At 46.1% G+C, this 15,893-nt stretch overlaps 1 protein-coding gene across 1 annotated transcript; it reads right to left on the reverse strand.

Moving 5' to 3' along the window:
• Nucleotides 1-6,665: 6,665 nt before the first annotated feature.
• Nucleotides 6,666-9,295, reverse strand: LOC116272094. The gene is made up of 3 exons (XM_031660931.1): nucleotides 9,239-9,295; nucleotides 8,009-8,469; nucleotides 6,666-7,365 (listed from the first exon to the last, which is right to left on the reverse strand). Exons 1-3 carry the CDS (start codon nucleotides 9,293-9,295, stop codon nucleotides 7,230-7,232), a joined length of 654 nt encoding a protein of 217 aa, XP_031516791.1. The 3' UTR covers nucleotides 6,666-7,229.
• Nucleotides 9,296-15,893: the final 6,598 nt, after the last annotated feature.

The following is a 15,893-nucleotide window of genomic DNA, read 5'->3' on the forward strand; positions in this document are numbered from 1 at the left end:
TATTTTTAGGACACCAGTCAAAAGTACTTCTCCAACGTAGCTAGGGGTTAGAAAGTCAACCATTAACTATTGAATTCTTTGCATGAAAGCTCTACCCCAGGCAATCTTTAGATAAAACGTAAATCTCCCTAGGTATTTATCAGATTAAGCCACCAGGAGGCTCTGAAAAAGTCTTTCTCTATCACAGTGCCTTCTGATAATGACAACAAAACAGGAAGCGAGCAGGGCATAGGACCAATGAGTTTCCACAGGTGCATGGCACATGCATTCATCATTTATTGATTACTACAAGGCCAAGCACTGTGCTAGTAATTTGCAAACCACTAGCGGTGTGACTTCATGTAAGCTGCATGATCTCCATGAACTTCAATGTTCTCATCTCTAAAGTCTGTATGTACTAAGAGCTACTGTACTTCATTTGGCTGTCAGGATTAAATTAGATATATGTAAAAATAATGTTTGCCTAGTAAATAGTAACTGCTCAGTAATTTAGAGGCTATACTATAAAGATAGCAATGTTCATTATTGTTATTTGCTATTAAAGGATGAATAAAATATACCTCTGCTTAAAGGAATTCCCTAGCTTTCCCAGGTCATTCAACAACCACTCCTAGAATACTAACCATGTCCAAGATTCTATTGAATGCCCCAGTGTGGGGCACGGTGGGAGTCTTCCAAGAAACCAGAGGACAAGACAAGAAGGGTTACCAATAGGGGATGAAGAGTGTTGCATGGGGAGGTGGCCAAAGAGTGCATACAGGCAAAACTAATAGATGATGATAGAAATAAAAATAGGAGGCCAAGCGCAGTGGCTCACACCTGTAATCCCAGCACTTTGGGAGGCCAAAGCGGGTGGATCGTTTGAGGTCAGGAGTTCAAGACCAGCCTGGTCAACATGGTGAAACCCCGTCTCTACTAAAAATACAAAAACTTGGCGAGGCGGTGGTGGTGCGCGCCTGTAATCCCAGCTACTCGGAAGGCTGGGGCAGGAGAATCACTTGAACCCAGGAGGCGGTGGTTGCAGTGAGCCGAGATTCAAGTCACTGTACTCCAGTCTGGGCGACAGACTGAGACCCTATCTCAAAAAAAAAAAAAAAAAAGAATAAAATAATAGCTGTCTTTAGGTAGGGGGAATGACTAGAAAGGGGCATGAGAGAACTTTCTGAGGTGATAAGAATGCTCTGTATCTTGACTTTGGTGTTGATTTTACAGGTGTAAATATTTATCAAAAATCATTGAGATGCACACTTAAGATTTGTACATGTTACTGCAGGTAAACTTCAATTACAAAAAAAGGAAATTGAATTTTACTGTTTTTCTTTTCTAATTTGGCCTTTGACTAGGCCTGCCTTTCACCAAAGATTATTTTCTTTCTTCCCAGCCCTACTTACAGGGACCACAATAAAAGGACAGACATGTACAACCAGGGATTCCTTTTGGCCAAAGAGTGATTGTCCAGACCAAATCTGATGTCTCTGCAGGCAGGCCAAGTAAGCAACTTAGCTCTGGACACAGCCCTATTGTACTCCCTAGAATGTCAACCACAACCCTACACCAGCAGAAGCCTTTGCCTGTGGGGAAGATCATTAGCCAGTGACACTAGTACTATTTCCATTTGAAAATCAATGCTAAAAGTAATTTCAAAGGGCAGAGGCAAGAATAGCCATGAGAACTGCTTTACAGTAATCACAATAAACAGTCATTGTAATTTAGACTCAATATTTATTACAACTCAGATCCCTTAATAAAATAGTCCTTCATATGTCCATTGTGCCCTAAGAATCAATAATTTATTTCTTTTCTAATAACCCCCCCACCCCACAATTTTCAGAATTAATGCTCTGGAAAACACTGCTTTAAAGGAAAAAAAATGGCCATCCAATTCAAGGAGAAATTGGATCTGAGGCCTGGAGTGGTGGTCATAATGACTACTATATATCGTTTCACTTTCTTTCGGAAATTAATGCATTTACCTGGAAACCCACACTCTTAGGAAATGTTTCATCAATATATGACATTCAAAAAAGTGATAAAATGCCATGTTAAAAAATGTCAGAAATAAGATTCAACTAAGTTTGTCGACGAGCTGGTGTATTACAAATAGATAACCTACATTTCAAGTTGATGAAGACTAACTAAGATGACCCACATTGCACAGGACAATGAGCCTGAAATCCACTCTTCAGCCTGTGCTGATAAATCATGGTGACGATGTGTCTTCTTGATAGGGAAACAAACATCAGTGACTGCAGAAAATTAGTTATGCAGACATTTGTGTCCTGTACTAACTGCTAAAACTAGATTATGCGCCTAGTCTTCACATTTCAAAGATAATGTTAAGCTGAGCAAGGTAATAGACATGTAGGATCCCCTTCATCCACTCTACTTTAATGCTTATGGTTTTCCCCCCTCCTTCAATTGCTTAATCTTGACAATTATTGTCCATTCTTTCCAAATTTCTCAACTCCAAAAATATAAGTCATACAGAAGCAGACACTAGAAAGCCTTTTTATTGGATATATTTGAAGAACTGCAACACATTCTGGTTGTTCTATGTTGATTGTAATTCCCAGAAGAAGAAGTTGATTTGGACATAAACAGCACAGCTGCAAAGAGACCTGGAACGCTAACAGTTTCATCTCCTTACTCACCGCCTTACAAATCAGCCCTCTGGCTTATCCAATTCTGATTCCAATTCTCTCCCTGATTCCAATTCTCTCCCCAGTCCTGACCCTGTCCTCAAAGCCACCCATAAAATCTCCCTGCTGTGGGCATAGACCTCAACTCCTTCCTTCACCCCACAGCTCACCCTCTGCTTCTTACCCAGGCCCCAATTCAACATCCATTCCCACTCCAACCTCACCCACATCTCCAGACCTAGGACACATACTAACCCCTTTAAATTATTTGAACTGTGCTGAAAAGAGGCTTAGAGGAAGCAGGACTAAGCTAGAAAGAAGATTCAGTACCCCTCACCCACGCCCCAACTTGCTCCCCCTTCTAGCTTTAGCCTTTGTCAATAAAGAAGCTACACGCTGCTACAAATAATGATGAAGAGGACTTGGGTATAATGTGGACTCATCTTTTCCACCTATCCCGAAGAACAGACCAGTATTTCTGATTAGAGATCTCCCTGGTCACACCTCCTTAGCAAGGCTATGATCTACCTCCTTCAGCACAGAAGAGACCGTGTGGCTTATGACACTGTATGTAAAACCATGGGACCATGATGTCAGAGTGAAAAAACAAGTCCCTACGTCAGTAATAGACAGATGATCATTGTTACTTTTTAGTAAGAGGTCACCAACCGCATGATGTCTTGCCGGTAAAATACCTCTAAACATCTGCTTTTGCCTGGTCCAAGTCTGAGAAAGACACTTGAGGAAACCTATTATAGTAAACCACAATGATCAAGATGATCTTTTGGAAGGAATTCAGGACTCAAGCCTAGATATCTGCTGGCTGCATGACCACAATGCCCTGTCCTTCTTAAGTAGGATAGGATAGAAAGACCATTGGAAAGGGCCAGGAAATGAACAAAAAACGAACTGTGGTGTAAATGCATGGGGCCACCATAATCCATTACAACAGCAGCTGTACAAGTGGCTGGCTTCTTGGGCTATGCATGGACTTGTCCTCCATTGTCCAGCAGCCAGCATGAGCCCAGCCTGACAACAGTGCTGTCTCACCAAGAGAACCCACAGCCCACAGAGCCTTGAAACTTGCCTGGATATCGTGGCTGTTAGGCTAAGCACAAAGGAAAGGGTTGTTGAAAAAAACACACCCAACTCCAAACATGTAGCCACAAACCTAAAGACAGTTTTGAAAGTGAGAATTAGCTAGCATTTTTACTTAATCCAAAAAAGATTTGGTTTTATCTACAGCAGCCTACAAGATTTCCGATGCTACAGGAAAACTGTTGCAACAAACCAGAAACAGCCTTAACTGAGTGCTTGTCCAACAGAAGACTGCTGAAAAGATCTTATGTGACAAGGTAGAGAAGAGTGAGTCAAAGCTAAGAGAATATCTGCTTGAACAAACAAATATTATGCTTTCTTCTTCCCTGAAATGGAAACAAATCCTCCAGTCCAAGAGCCGCGTGACTCAAACTATATACACATCTGCCAATTTTAAAGTTTATACGAAGCATAAATAAATACACAAAAGGCGACTGGCTGCACAAGAGGCCTTTTTAATAGTTTCAAACAGAATCAAGGTCCCCGCCCCCTTTCCAAAGAGAACAGCCTATCTTGTCTGGCTACATTTTTGAAAAGGTTATGAAAAAGATCAGTGTCCATCACTGGTCTTAACCTCAGTAAGTTGAAGAAAATGTCATTTAAAAAGACAATCAGCAATTTATATACTCTTAAGGCCATATTCCATTCAGCAGCACAAAATAATTTACTGGAAACCTACTACTTGTGCTGTAAAAGCTCTGGAAACACTGTACTCTGTAACAATCTATGTAGCTATGATACACTGTGGGTATGAGCCCTAACCGATGGGGGTGGGAGGCTGAATTTAAATGAGCAGTAGACTCTGAAAACAGATTATGAAATTCATTCAAACTGTTACTAAATTATTTGATTCCATCCAATCATCTGTCACACCATTGTTCAAAATCAAATGTGTGTATATTCAAGGTATCTATGAAATGCTTGATCCTATATCTTGCTATATTACAAAGAATATGCCAATTAGTTTTTCAGCTTAAAAAATTAAAGATGACCTATATATAGGAAATTTGTAAGTAAGGAAAACTCTTCAGAAATATGGTCAACATATATAAACTCTAGTGACTAGAAGATAAATAGACCTTGAACCTTTCATCTCTAATATAAAAAGTAGTCTTTAAAATTTAGTCACATAAGACTTTTCACATACGTGAAAGAAGAAAATACTAATGGCTACTACACATTTACTGTTCTGAAAATGCTCTAAATTCCACAACGAACAGAAAGGCTGAAATGACAATCTTGCTCTTAGCAGCCAAAAGCTTCCCATCTTCTCCGGGAAGTAAACTCCTTTCTTAAAAGTTGTCTTGTAAAATTAATTTATTCTAATTACAACCATAATTTCAAGTGCTAATTACACAATTCCCTACAGAGGTATGTGGTTTCAAATGTGGTGAGTCAACACAAGAAAATGTTATGACACATGTCTAGTACAAATTTGTATTATTGAATTACAGAAACCTGTCCTGTTTCCAGATGCATTAATCCGTTCTGGACAACTGCAAATTATATTCCTAAAACAGAAACTCATTTTCTTTGAATGAATTTGGTTTCAGGGTCTCCCAAGGGTAGCCTGAAATAAACCTGAAGTAACCACCTGATAGAAATCAGGAACCAAAGTTCCAGAAACAAACGTGAAATACTCCCAGATTCAACAGGGGAATGAGGTGCCTAGATCAATCTGGTGCTACATTCTTTAATTACATTTACTTCTCTGGGCCCTCAGTGGAAAACAAAATGATTTAATGACCCCGAAGTCATTTTCCTTTATCATATAAGTGCCTGTTTGAGACTCAACAATTAGGAGAGCTCTGGAAACCTACAGCTGTAGTTCTACTTTCCAAAGTTACTCTTTTACTTGGGATTGAATGCTAGCCTTGAGCCAGACCGGGGGCCACAATGACCCGTGTGACAACATATCTAACCCCTCCACAAACTCGCGGAACCTTTCGTCACCCTTTCGCCTAGTTGGGGAAGAAATGGCTCCATTTGGAAACAAGGAGAAAGGCCTTGAGCTGAAGACTTTGACAACTTTCCGCGGGGGAGGTCTGGTGCTGCCCTAGAATCTCCCGGGAAAGAAAGCTCTGAGAGATGGGGAGAGGCGAGAAGGAGGAGAGGAGAAAAAGGAATAGAGAAAGGAGTGGGAGTGAAGGGGGCCTGAGGGATCAGGGAGAAATTGGGGCCCCCATGAACAAAACCCGGGACTCCCCGCGCTGCAACCTCACTTCTGCAGTGGGGACTCAGCGTGGGTTGCTGCGGTCCAGTGTGCTTGGGGCCCTCAGGGCTAATCCAGCCCACTCCAGCGTCCGTTTCGTGGCCATTCCGGACACTTGCACCTAAGGCACCTGCCGTTCCCCACTGCTGTTCCACATTCCCTCTCTGTGCCTCTCTCCGCACCCGGGTCTCCAAGGCCGCTGTCTCCAGTTTACATTCTGGAGCTAATCCTGGTCCTCAGAAAGGCAACGGCTAGAACTGGCAGGGGGTGGGGGGCGTCCCCTTCCTTTGCCTTAGTTCTCCCCAGCCTGAGCACCGCTTTGCTGCGCCTCCCCAACCCGCCGATGGGAGGCCCCGGGCAGAGGCGCGCACTCCAGGGGGACCAGTGGTCCAGTGCCCCGGGCGAGGTGACTGAACCCCAGCAAGCAGAGGAAGAGGATTGCCCCCTCCCGCGAAGGCTCACTCACGCTGGGCACTAGTGGCAAGGGGACAACAGCCTTTGTTCTCCTGGGGTTTGGCGAGGCTGTGCTGCCAAAGCCCAGTGCGGGCGGCGCCAGGGCACCAGGATTGCTCACTTTTGCACGCGGCGTGTCGAAGGGTGCAAACTCCTGCCTTCCCCGAGGGGTGGGGTGGATAAGGAGTTTGGGATTAGGGGGTGTACGGGGCGGGGGGGGGGGGGGGGGGGGGGGGGGGGGGCTGCGTCTCCACCAGGCTCTTTGTTTGCATTGGGGGCGGGGAGAGGGGGCTGAAGGTGGGTTCAAGCTTGGGTTCTGAGAGCAGGGCACATTCCTGAGTATGTCACCATGTTGCACGCGCGCAGCACACATATGCACACTCGCGCACACGCACACACATGCACTCATACAGACAAGCGGCCGACTGTCAGCAGACAGCGCGGTTCCCGGCGCTCCGGGCTGCAGCAGCTTCGTCTGCCCGCAGCGCCACCACCGTGCGTCCAGAGCGGGAGTGGAGGAGGCTGGAGGCACTCGAGGGTCGACAATTCCGCGAGGAAGGAGGGAAAGTAGTGCAAACCTAGATCCACCCCCCAGCGACCTCTGCCCCTCCTTTTCTCCCGGGGTCGCAGAGGTCATGGGCAGCTTAAGCTCCGGGAAGGAGGCAGGGAGCCGCCGGAGGGCGGCGCGCACGCGAGGGGGCGAGGGAAACGAAGGAAAGGAAAGCAGGCGGACTCGGCGGGCGGGCTTACCCTTAGAAGCATCTTTCTCCTCTTTGGGCTTGGTCACCTTTCCACTCATAGATCCCAGCTTGCTTGACAAGGTTCGCTCAGAAGACGGAAGTCCTCGCCGAGCGGGCCGGACTTGGGAGAGTGCTTAGGGCGGCAAGTCTCGACCACGAGCTCCCCTCGGTGTGGTCCGGGGCGGAATCCGCTTTTCCCCACCGCTGCCGCCGCCGCCGCTGCCTACAAGAGAGTGGGGAGGAAAGGAGAGGGGTGAAGGAGGAGCCGCCGTCGCCGCCGCGGCGATCCGGAGCGGCCGGCCGCGGGAGGAGCGGCTCGCCGCGCTCAAGAAGTGAAGAGACAAAGCCGCGCGGCGCTTCCTCCGCTCCCCGCGCCCTCAGCTTCTGCCCGCCTGCGGAGAGCCACGCTCGCAACCCCCGGGGCGGCCGAGAGGAGCGGCCGGGACTCCCCGGCTTCACTGCCGGCCTCCCTGGGCTCCGCGCGGGCCGCTCGCTGGGAGTTGCCTGGGTGGGCTGCCCGCGCACTGGCAGGCTGCTTTCCCCCGCCTCTCCCAATCCGCTGCGGGCCGCCAACTCGATCAAAATAAAACCCCGAGGAAGGTTTTTAAAAAAATCAAAACAAAGATAAAAATATTCACTTAAAAATAACAAGCCTCCCTGAAAGGGAAATGTTTGAACATGTGATGAGCAACGTGTGAGCCTGTTACACCGCAGAGTCGCGCAGCTTCTCGCCCGAGGGGAATCGGGAGGAGAGGGTCGCCTCTTTCCTTTCTTTCTATTTAATCCATTTCCAGGTTCCTATTATTTTGCCAAAAAGGGGGCCGGAGTTGCTCGCTGGCGGAGGAGTGGGAGACGATGGCCCTTACCTGCTCTCTTTCTCTCTCTCCCTACACCCACACCCCCTCGGAGCTCGCCCGCTCCCTCGCTCGCGCTCTCCTTCCAAAGAACTCTCCGGTCCTAGAGAGCCACGAATCAACACCGCGGCGCATTCTATATAAACGGCAAGGTGTGGGCACGCGGAGGGTGGGGGCTGGCGAAGGCGGGGCCTCACAAAGCCGCCTGCCCGCTGTAGTAAAAGAAGAGCTCGGCAGGGGCGCGCCGACGTCAGCCGCGGATTGGCAAAACCCCGGCGAGCCCCGTGTAGTGCAGGCGAGCGTGTCTGCCGGGCGTCCCCTGGCCCCTCCGGGGCAGGGAGGGCCTGCGGGTGCCGCTGTAGCGGGCTCCCACCGTTGACCAAGGAGATGGAAGCCGGGCGCTCCCCCCACCCCGGCCCCTGTAACTCCTCTGCTCCTAGCGCCTGCTTTCCCAGGCCCGTGCTGGTCGCCACCTACACTTTGGGGACTCCCCTGTTGGCAACTGCTCGCACCGAGCAGTGGAATCTCAGTCCAGGAGTCGACGACTTTTCGCTTCTGGCTAGCTGCTCAAGTTGAGACAGTCGGGCTCTCATGGGGCAGAGAAGGGCCCTCTGGGATCTGGGTGTCACTAGGTCAGAGGGTGAAACTGACCGCGGCGGCTGCCACCTCCCACCCCCACTCCCCACGCAGGCCCCTCCTCCTAGGGCTGGTCGCTCTTGTTGGTAAACTGGAAGCACAGAGTGCCCACCGCCCAGGATGGCCAATCCCAGGCAAACGGGTGAGGTGGGACTGGGGGCGAGTGCTGAAGAGGAATAAGTAGGATTGAAACGTTGCCTGAGGAATACTTGTGGCAAAACCCAGAGAGAGAAAGAGAGAGAGAGAGAGAGAGAGAGAGGAAGAAGGAGGAGGAGGAGGAGGAGGAGGAAGAGAAGGAAGGAAGGAAGGAAGGAAGGAAGGAAGGAAGGAAGGAAGGAAAAAAAGGAAAGGAAAGAAGGAAGGAAGGAAGGAAGAAAGAAAGAAAGAAAGAGAAAGAAAAGGAAAGAAAAAGAAAGAAAGAAAGAAAGAAAGAGAAAAAGAAAGAAAGAAAGGGAGAAAGAAAGGGAGAAAGAAAAGAAAGAGGAAGAGAGGAAGGAGAGGGAGGGAGGCAGGGGAAGGGAAGAGAAGTTAACGAACGAACTAGGGAAGGAAGGTGATTGATAGTAGTCACCTTTTTTTGTGCATGTGAATCCCTGGTAGCCTCACGTTCTGTTGAGGGACTGGGGTGGTGACTAGCAGGACTTGGTCCTCAGAACCGTCCATTAATCAGACCTTAGACTTCAGCCTGGCCATGAAGGCGCGGTAGCGACTCCCATGCAGAAAATTCGTTTTCCCTCATCCTACTCAACCCCACCCCCTTCTTAATTCGGTTTGGTTAATGGCATTAAACCAGGCGAAGAAATCATATAGATGGATTAGTCTTACTGAATCCCAGGCGGTAACTCAATTACAAGAGCCTGCTGTGGTTTTCAAGACCAGGAGTGTGGGCTCCCCCTGCTCCCAGTCCAGGTCTAAAGGTCGGCAACCCTCTAAACTCAATTTGCAGCCTCCATCCTCAGTCTGAGAGGAACTCCAGGCCCATTTTTCTTGTAAATAATATCTAATAATCTGGAGCTTGATGACACAATGTGATTATCCAACCCAAAGTTAGACCATTAATTAATATCAGTTGTCTGGGAAGGAAAACATTTCTCTTCAAATGATCGAATTCAAAAGGGTTGGAGGTTTAGATGGGTTTAGAGGAAAGGTGGAGGGGAAGAGGAGTCCTACCTCAAATCTCAGCATTGTGCAGTATACCCATGTAACGAACCTGCACATGTACCTCCTGTAGCTAGAATAAAAGTCAAACATTTAAGAGTCATAATAATTTACACCCAATAACAGTAATCATCAATTTAGCTGCATGCTAAATGCTTTACATCATTATCTTATTCCGTCTTCACAACAACCCTAAGGACATGTTTGTTCTGTTGTTATTTTCCTTTCACAAATGAGGAAAATGAAGCTCAGAGAGGTAAAGTAACTTGCCAGGAGGTCACACAGCTGGTACATGGGGGAGCATAGATCACAAAGATGGGCGGCAGGCTAGGATACCTGGTGGGTCTGTCTCTAAAACCAGTGTTCATCTGTTATACCACTTGGTCTCTCAAAACTCCTATCAGCCTCTTAAAAAGAGGTGGGAGGCACATTTTCACTGGTCCTGTTTGCGAATTCTAAACTCCTAGATCTTTTAAAACTTCCCTAGCTCAACACGTTCAATCAAAAGCATACACACACATACTCCTCTGTTGTGTACATACCATTTACTTTGTCCACATCCCTCCAACAAGTAACAATACCTTATTTTGGGAAAAGGGTCAGTTTCTGTCTTGGAAGATATTAAGCATGGCATTGATGTGGACACCAGGTGTCTCAGCTTTCCTGCCACGTTAAGATGTATAGAAAAGTTCTCTCCACAGATAAGATCCCTCTCTAAGCCCCTATCAACAATGACACCTCTAGCAAGGGTAACTTCCAGCTGGAAGCTAGATATCATTCTGTTCCTTAAAGGAGACTAATCTTCAATATATGACTAAACCTAGGTTAGTTAATATGATCAAGGTGAGTTGAGATGTCTGCTTTGGAAAATTAGTGGAGTCTATCTGTCCATAAACAAACACAGGTAAAATACCGCGTTTTTCTTCACTGTAAACCACCTTGGAAAAGAAATATCAGAAGATAAAGGAAATACTTCATGCAAGAACAATATGGTGGTTTGTGTCCATATAGAGACAAATCAATGACATCATAAGGACGTTCAGGTCAGAGACCAAGGATTATGAATATTCAAGTGCAGGGACAAACATTCTTATCTAAACCAAGCTTCTGAAGATTCTGCTAACGAGGTCACTGGCAGCTTGTTCTGTGAAAGGAATGGGGGACTTTCTCTCTTCAAAGCCCCATGAGATATTTAATATGAAGAAAGTGTTGTTGGAATTGACTCGGAAAAAGGCATGCTCCAGTGTCCAGCCCCCAAGTTACTTGGTAATGCAGGATGGTCAGCTGGAAGATCTGACATCTGTGTGAGGATGGTCGGAAGGTCTTTTCCTGCCCCCAAAGGGATTCAGTCTTGAAGCATCTCAAGGAAGACCTGGCTTAGCTTATAGTACTTCCCCTTTCCCACCCAGATCCAGCTCCCTCATCCCATCGTAGTGGAAGTACCCTCAGTTTTCAGTTCAGCAATTTGCACTTATCTGGTCACTAGACCTCTCTGTGCCTTGTCACTTTGGTAAAATGTGTCCCATTCTGTCTGTCTCTGCTGCTCTTATGAGAGAAATTCCATTGACCCGGTACAGCATAGGGTGCAGAGTTATTCCGTGTAGTAGAGTGAATTAGTCTGGAATTAAAGCGATATTCTAAAACAACATGCTGCATGGCCGTGCCTCTAAAGAGGACTGGGTTGCTTTCTGGAATAAAGGACAGAGGCTTTACTACTTGGTAGTGAAGTGGAAGAGGTCCTAAGAGGCTCACCCCCTTGGCCCTATTATCTCAGTGTCAGTTTCCTACTAGTCTACAAATGCCTCAAGATACCAGACTCTGGATTCCAGGTTTGCTCACCCTACAGCAGTTCTGAGCAATGTTTCTGGGCAAGGGGCCACATGGTTCCCTTGTCTGTGCTAGAGGGTAAAGTTGGAGTGAGCAGGAGGGCAGAGGACACATACGCTTAGGGGTTTTTTTTTCTGGCAGTTTTGGACTACCTGGGTGTACAGACATTGTCATCAGGCACCACTAAATTAGATACTTTAGTGATAAGACTGCTTCTCACTGGATAAAACACGTTGTTCATTTGTGAAAACATTTCACAGCAGAAAGCTGGTTCAAAAGGAGGCAGCCTGGCAAAAGCTACACTTCCAGCCAAGGTGCCTGAGATAAAGAAAAGCCCACTGGGCCAAGATCTGGGAGTTGGAAGCCACTTTAATTCTTACGCTTAAGTCTCAACAATTTGAATGTTCAGATCCAAATGCCAGAGCTGTGAAAGGCATTCATTTCTGATTCAAACCCTGCAGTGTTTATCTATATCATGATTTAAGGTTCATTTTTATGGGATCTCCGATGAGTTGGTGGATTTCTATAACATAAGAGCTGGAAAACATAATCTCCAACTCCCCAACTCTTGGCCACCGTGGCAGTTTTAAAATGGGACATTGAAAGGTGGCCACTACGTCCGTCCTCCCCTCTTGATACTGACTGGGTTTGTAACTACTTCAGCCCATAGAGTATGGTAGAAGTGCTACTCTGTTACTTTTAGGTTAGGTGAGAAGAGGCCATGTAGCTTCTGCCTGGCCCTCTTTGGAATGTTTGCTCTGGGAAAAGCCAGCTACCATGTATGAAGTTTGTCCACACTGAGGCTGCCATACCAGAGAGTTCACATTTAGGCTCACCAGTCAGCCATGCTAGCTGAGCTCCCAGATAACAGTCAGCATTGCTGGCAAAGGGAGAGATCTGTCTTGGATGTCAAGTCCAATCATACCACGAGATAACTGCAGCCCCAGCTGACATGTGACTGCAACTTTATGAGAGATCCTTCAGTGGAGAACTACTCAGTGGAGTCCTCCTCACATTCCTAACCCATAACATTGGGAACAAAATTAAATGTTTTTCATTTCTAATTTGTTTTTAACTACTCAATTTGAGGGTAATATGCTATGCAGCAATAGTTACTGGAGTCGTGACCAACAAGTGCTCCTAATCCTGTATATATGTATATGCCACTCCACCTTGCAGAGCTAATATCTATTTCCCTCACCCTTGAATCCAGGCTGTCCTTGTGACTTGTAATGTGGCTACAGTGATCTTATGCCAGTTTCAGTCCTCACCTTTAAGAAACTTGGCAGATGCACTTCCCTCAAGGGGAAGCCAGACACCATGTAAGAAGCCAGACACCCTGAGACTCAAGTTGTAAGGAAGCCCGAGCTGACCATATGAGGAGTCCATGTAAGAGGGAACTGAACAATCCAGCTGATGGCAAGAACTGAGGCTCCAGACATATCACACCAATTAAGCCATCTCAGTCAGCTCCTAACCATTCAAGCTCTGAGCCTCCAGATTTCACAGGACACCAAAGAGCCATTCCTGCTGCACCCTGTCCCCATTCCCAACCCACAGACTTGTGAGCAAATTGGTGGCTGTTCTAGGTCACTTAGTTTGGGAGTGCTTTGTTACACAGCAATAGGTAACTGAAATGAGAAGTCCAGAAAGATTTTCAGATCAAGTCTTCTCTGTTCTCTCTGTTTGCCTGCTATAAACCCGAATGGGTTTTAGAGTGAGACAAAGTTACAAGACAGAGCGATGTCAATGGTGTATCCAAAAGCAGCTTAACACTAAGACCTTTCCAATCTACACCAAGCAGATATGTGATTTTCTGCCTCCTGTAAAATTGACATTTGGGCCATTATAATGTAATGCTGGGATGCCTGTCAGGAATGAACATCTTCAAATGTTTGTCACTTTCTTCTCCAGTGAAGAAGGAAACAATGAGTTACAGCTTTTTCAAAGATTCCGTCTCATTCCCAACCAATATCACCGGTCAGCACTGGATCTTCTCCCAGAATCCCTATCATTCCACAGCATTCAGAATCACCTGTGTCAAAGAGGAATGGGTAATCAAAGTTGGCCTTTTCCTCATAGCATGCTCCCGATATTCACTACATCCGAAATTGAGGACCTTGCCATTTTCTCTCCCAGGAAGTAACACACAAAAGACTTTGGCCTGGGTCAGTTTCCAGAAGATTTTCAGGTCTTGTTCTTGCCTTCATTCTAGCAGTCATACTGACAATAGTAAAATAAAACAGTTTGCGAAAGAAAATTTTATTTCACAAAAAAATTATTGGATATAGTAGTAAGTTGTTAGCCCCTCGTATTTGCCTATGTCTTGAATTCTCTCAACAAGATTGTAAATTCGTAGAAGAAAAGGACTGTGTGAAATTCCTCTAAGAGTAACTTGTCCCATGCCCAACCTGTGGTATAACAGTGCCTGGCACATTAGAGGCACAATAAATATCCTCATCATAATAATGTTACTTGTTTAATTTACTAGTATGTACTACATATTTATCCAGAATATAGCACTTTATACTGAAAGCAACCCTCTGAGTGAATGACTATTATTATCTCCATTTTCCAGATGAGGAAACAAGCTCAGAGAGATGGAGCAACATATCCAAGATTATACAGCTAGTAACAGGTGCACCCAGACAGGATTGAGATGCAAGTAGACCCTTCTGCTTCCAAAATCCCTGCTCTTTCCACAATATGACACTGAATATTTTGTTAATATTATGAAATAAAAAATACCTCTAAAATTTCCCTTAAGATAAAGTCAAACATTACAGAAAGGGAAGAGATCTCAGGGCTTACTGGGCTTTCCTTTGTTTTCTGTCAGTGCCTGACCCGTGCCCCTCCTCACACCCCGCTACCCCCCACCCCGACAGAGTGGCAGACATAAAGGAGTGCTGTCCAGATTCTCCTCCCAAGAAAGGCTTGCTGCCCAGCTGTGGGGAGTGCAGTCACTAGGTAGCTTCCAGCTCTCAGCTCCCTCACGGTTTGTCTGCTGTGGAACTGCTTCACCTGAGGTTATTCCCTTCCTAGGGCAGCCCATATTCCATGAATGAGCAAAGCCTGACCATTTTAGATCAACACAGGCACTCTGACAGACACTATTCACTCCAGAGTTCCCTGCCAGGTAGGCTAAGGCTTCGCTGGTCCTGCTTCACAGTTCAACTTCTCCCTTTGCCCAATCCAGCCTCCTCCCACTTCCTTTCACAGTTGTTGATCCCTAATGAAAACGTCTTCCACCACAAACTCCATCTGCTTTCAGAGATTCCCATCTGTGACACATTCTCTCTCTGTTTCTCTCCAACCCTGTCTTACTGCCCACGATTTTGGTAAAGAAAGATTCTGGAAATCTTCCTCTTCCTCAGATAGTTGAAATGATCACTGCCTTGCCAGGCCTTCTGCTTCTGATCCTTTGTCTTCTTGGGTAGCTTCTTGGAGTCTTCTTTGGAGTGCCAGGGGTTGGGACATGTGAAGAGCCCGTATACACAGCTAGTACTGTATACAACTGTTACATTTTAGAGAAAGAGAAGTGACTTACAGATGGTCAAGAAATAACAAGCTGGGTTTCTAATGATAAGACACTTGGACCTATACTTTCCTTCACTTGAAACTGTAACCTACTTGGTATGATTTTACACGGTGCAGAAGGGATGTGTCTGGCACATGGCTGAAGTGACTTTACCCATTACACTGTTGTCATAACTGTACCTGCCATACTGTAGCTAACTGCGGTCGTCTCTAAGAGACCTCCCTAGTCATGTACTCTTGTCAGTATCCCACGTGTGGGATTCTTTATTCTTCCCCATTTTACTTCTCCCAGTGCAGTCTCTGCTGCTACTTCCCTTTCCATGTTCTCATTCCCTCTCTCACTATGAGGATCTTGCATGATTGTTTCTTATTACATTTTTTTCTCTATTTATTCCACTGTATTCTATAAGGCCTTTTCCCTCCCTACATTGCCCAGCCTGCAAGGTAAGGATGCACTGTCGTCTACTTTGGGGAGGCAACTCAGATCAATAATAGGAGGTGTGCCTTACTGTTGCTAGGACAGCAAAAGAGAATCTCCTCGGAGGGTCCCCACTTACTATAAAAGAAACGAAACGACAGCATCATTTTCCTTTGCTTTAGGCATGCACCAGAAGCATTGTCAAGGCAGCAAGACTAATGACCCAAAATAAGGGAGGAAATTAATATATGGTGCTTTATATAAACTGTCATTTCATCCTTGTACCTTTTCTCAGTATTACATAGTGTCACCCTTGATTTA

The sequence above is a fragment of the Papio anubis genome, chromosome X (genome assembly GCF_008728515.1).
Source record: "Papio anubis isolate 15944 chromosome X, Panubis1.0, whole genome shotgun sequence".
NCBI lineage: Eukaryota > Metazoa > Chordata > Mammalia > Primates > Cercopithecidae > Papio > Papio anubis.

Excerpts from the sequence above, each read along its gene's own strand:
- LOC116272094 (XM_031660931.1), bottom strand. The coding sequence starts at position 9,295 with ATGGACGGTTCTGAGGACCAAGTCCTGCTAGTCACCACCCCAGTCCCT. Across the intron at positions 8,470-9,238 it reads CCCCAGTCCCTCAACAGAAC|GTGGCGACCAGCACGGGCCT; the intron begins GTGAGGCTACCA and ends CCCAAAGTGTAG. Across the intron at positions 7,366-8,008 it reads GAGAGAGAGAAAGAGAGCAG|GCAGCGGCGGCGGCGGCAGC; the intron begins GTAAGGGCCATC and ends ACTCTCTTGTAG.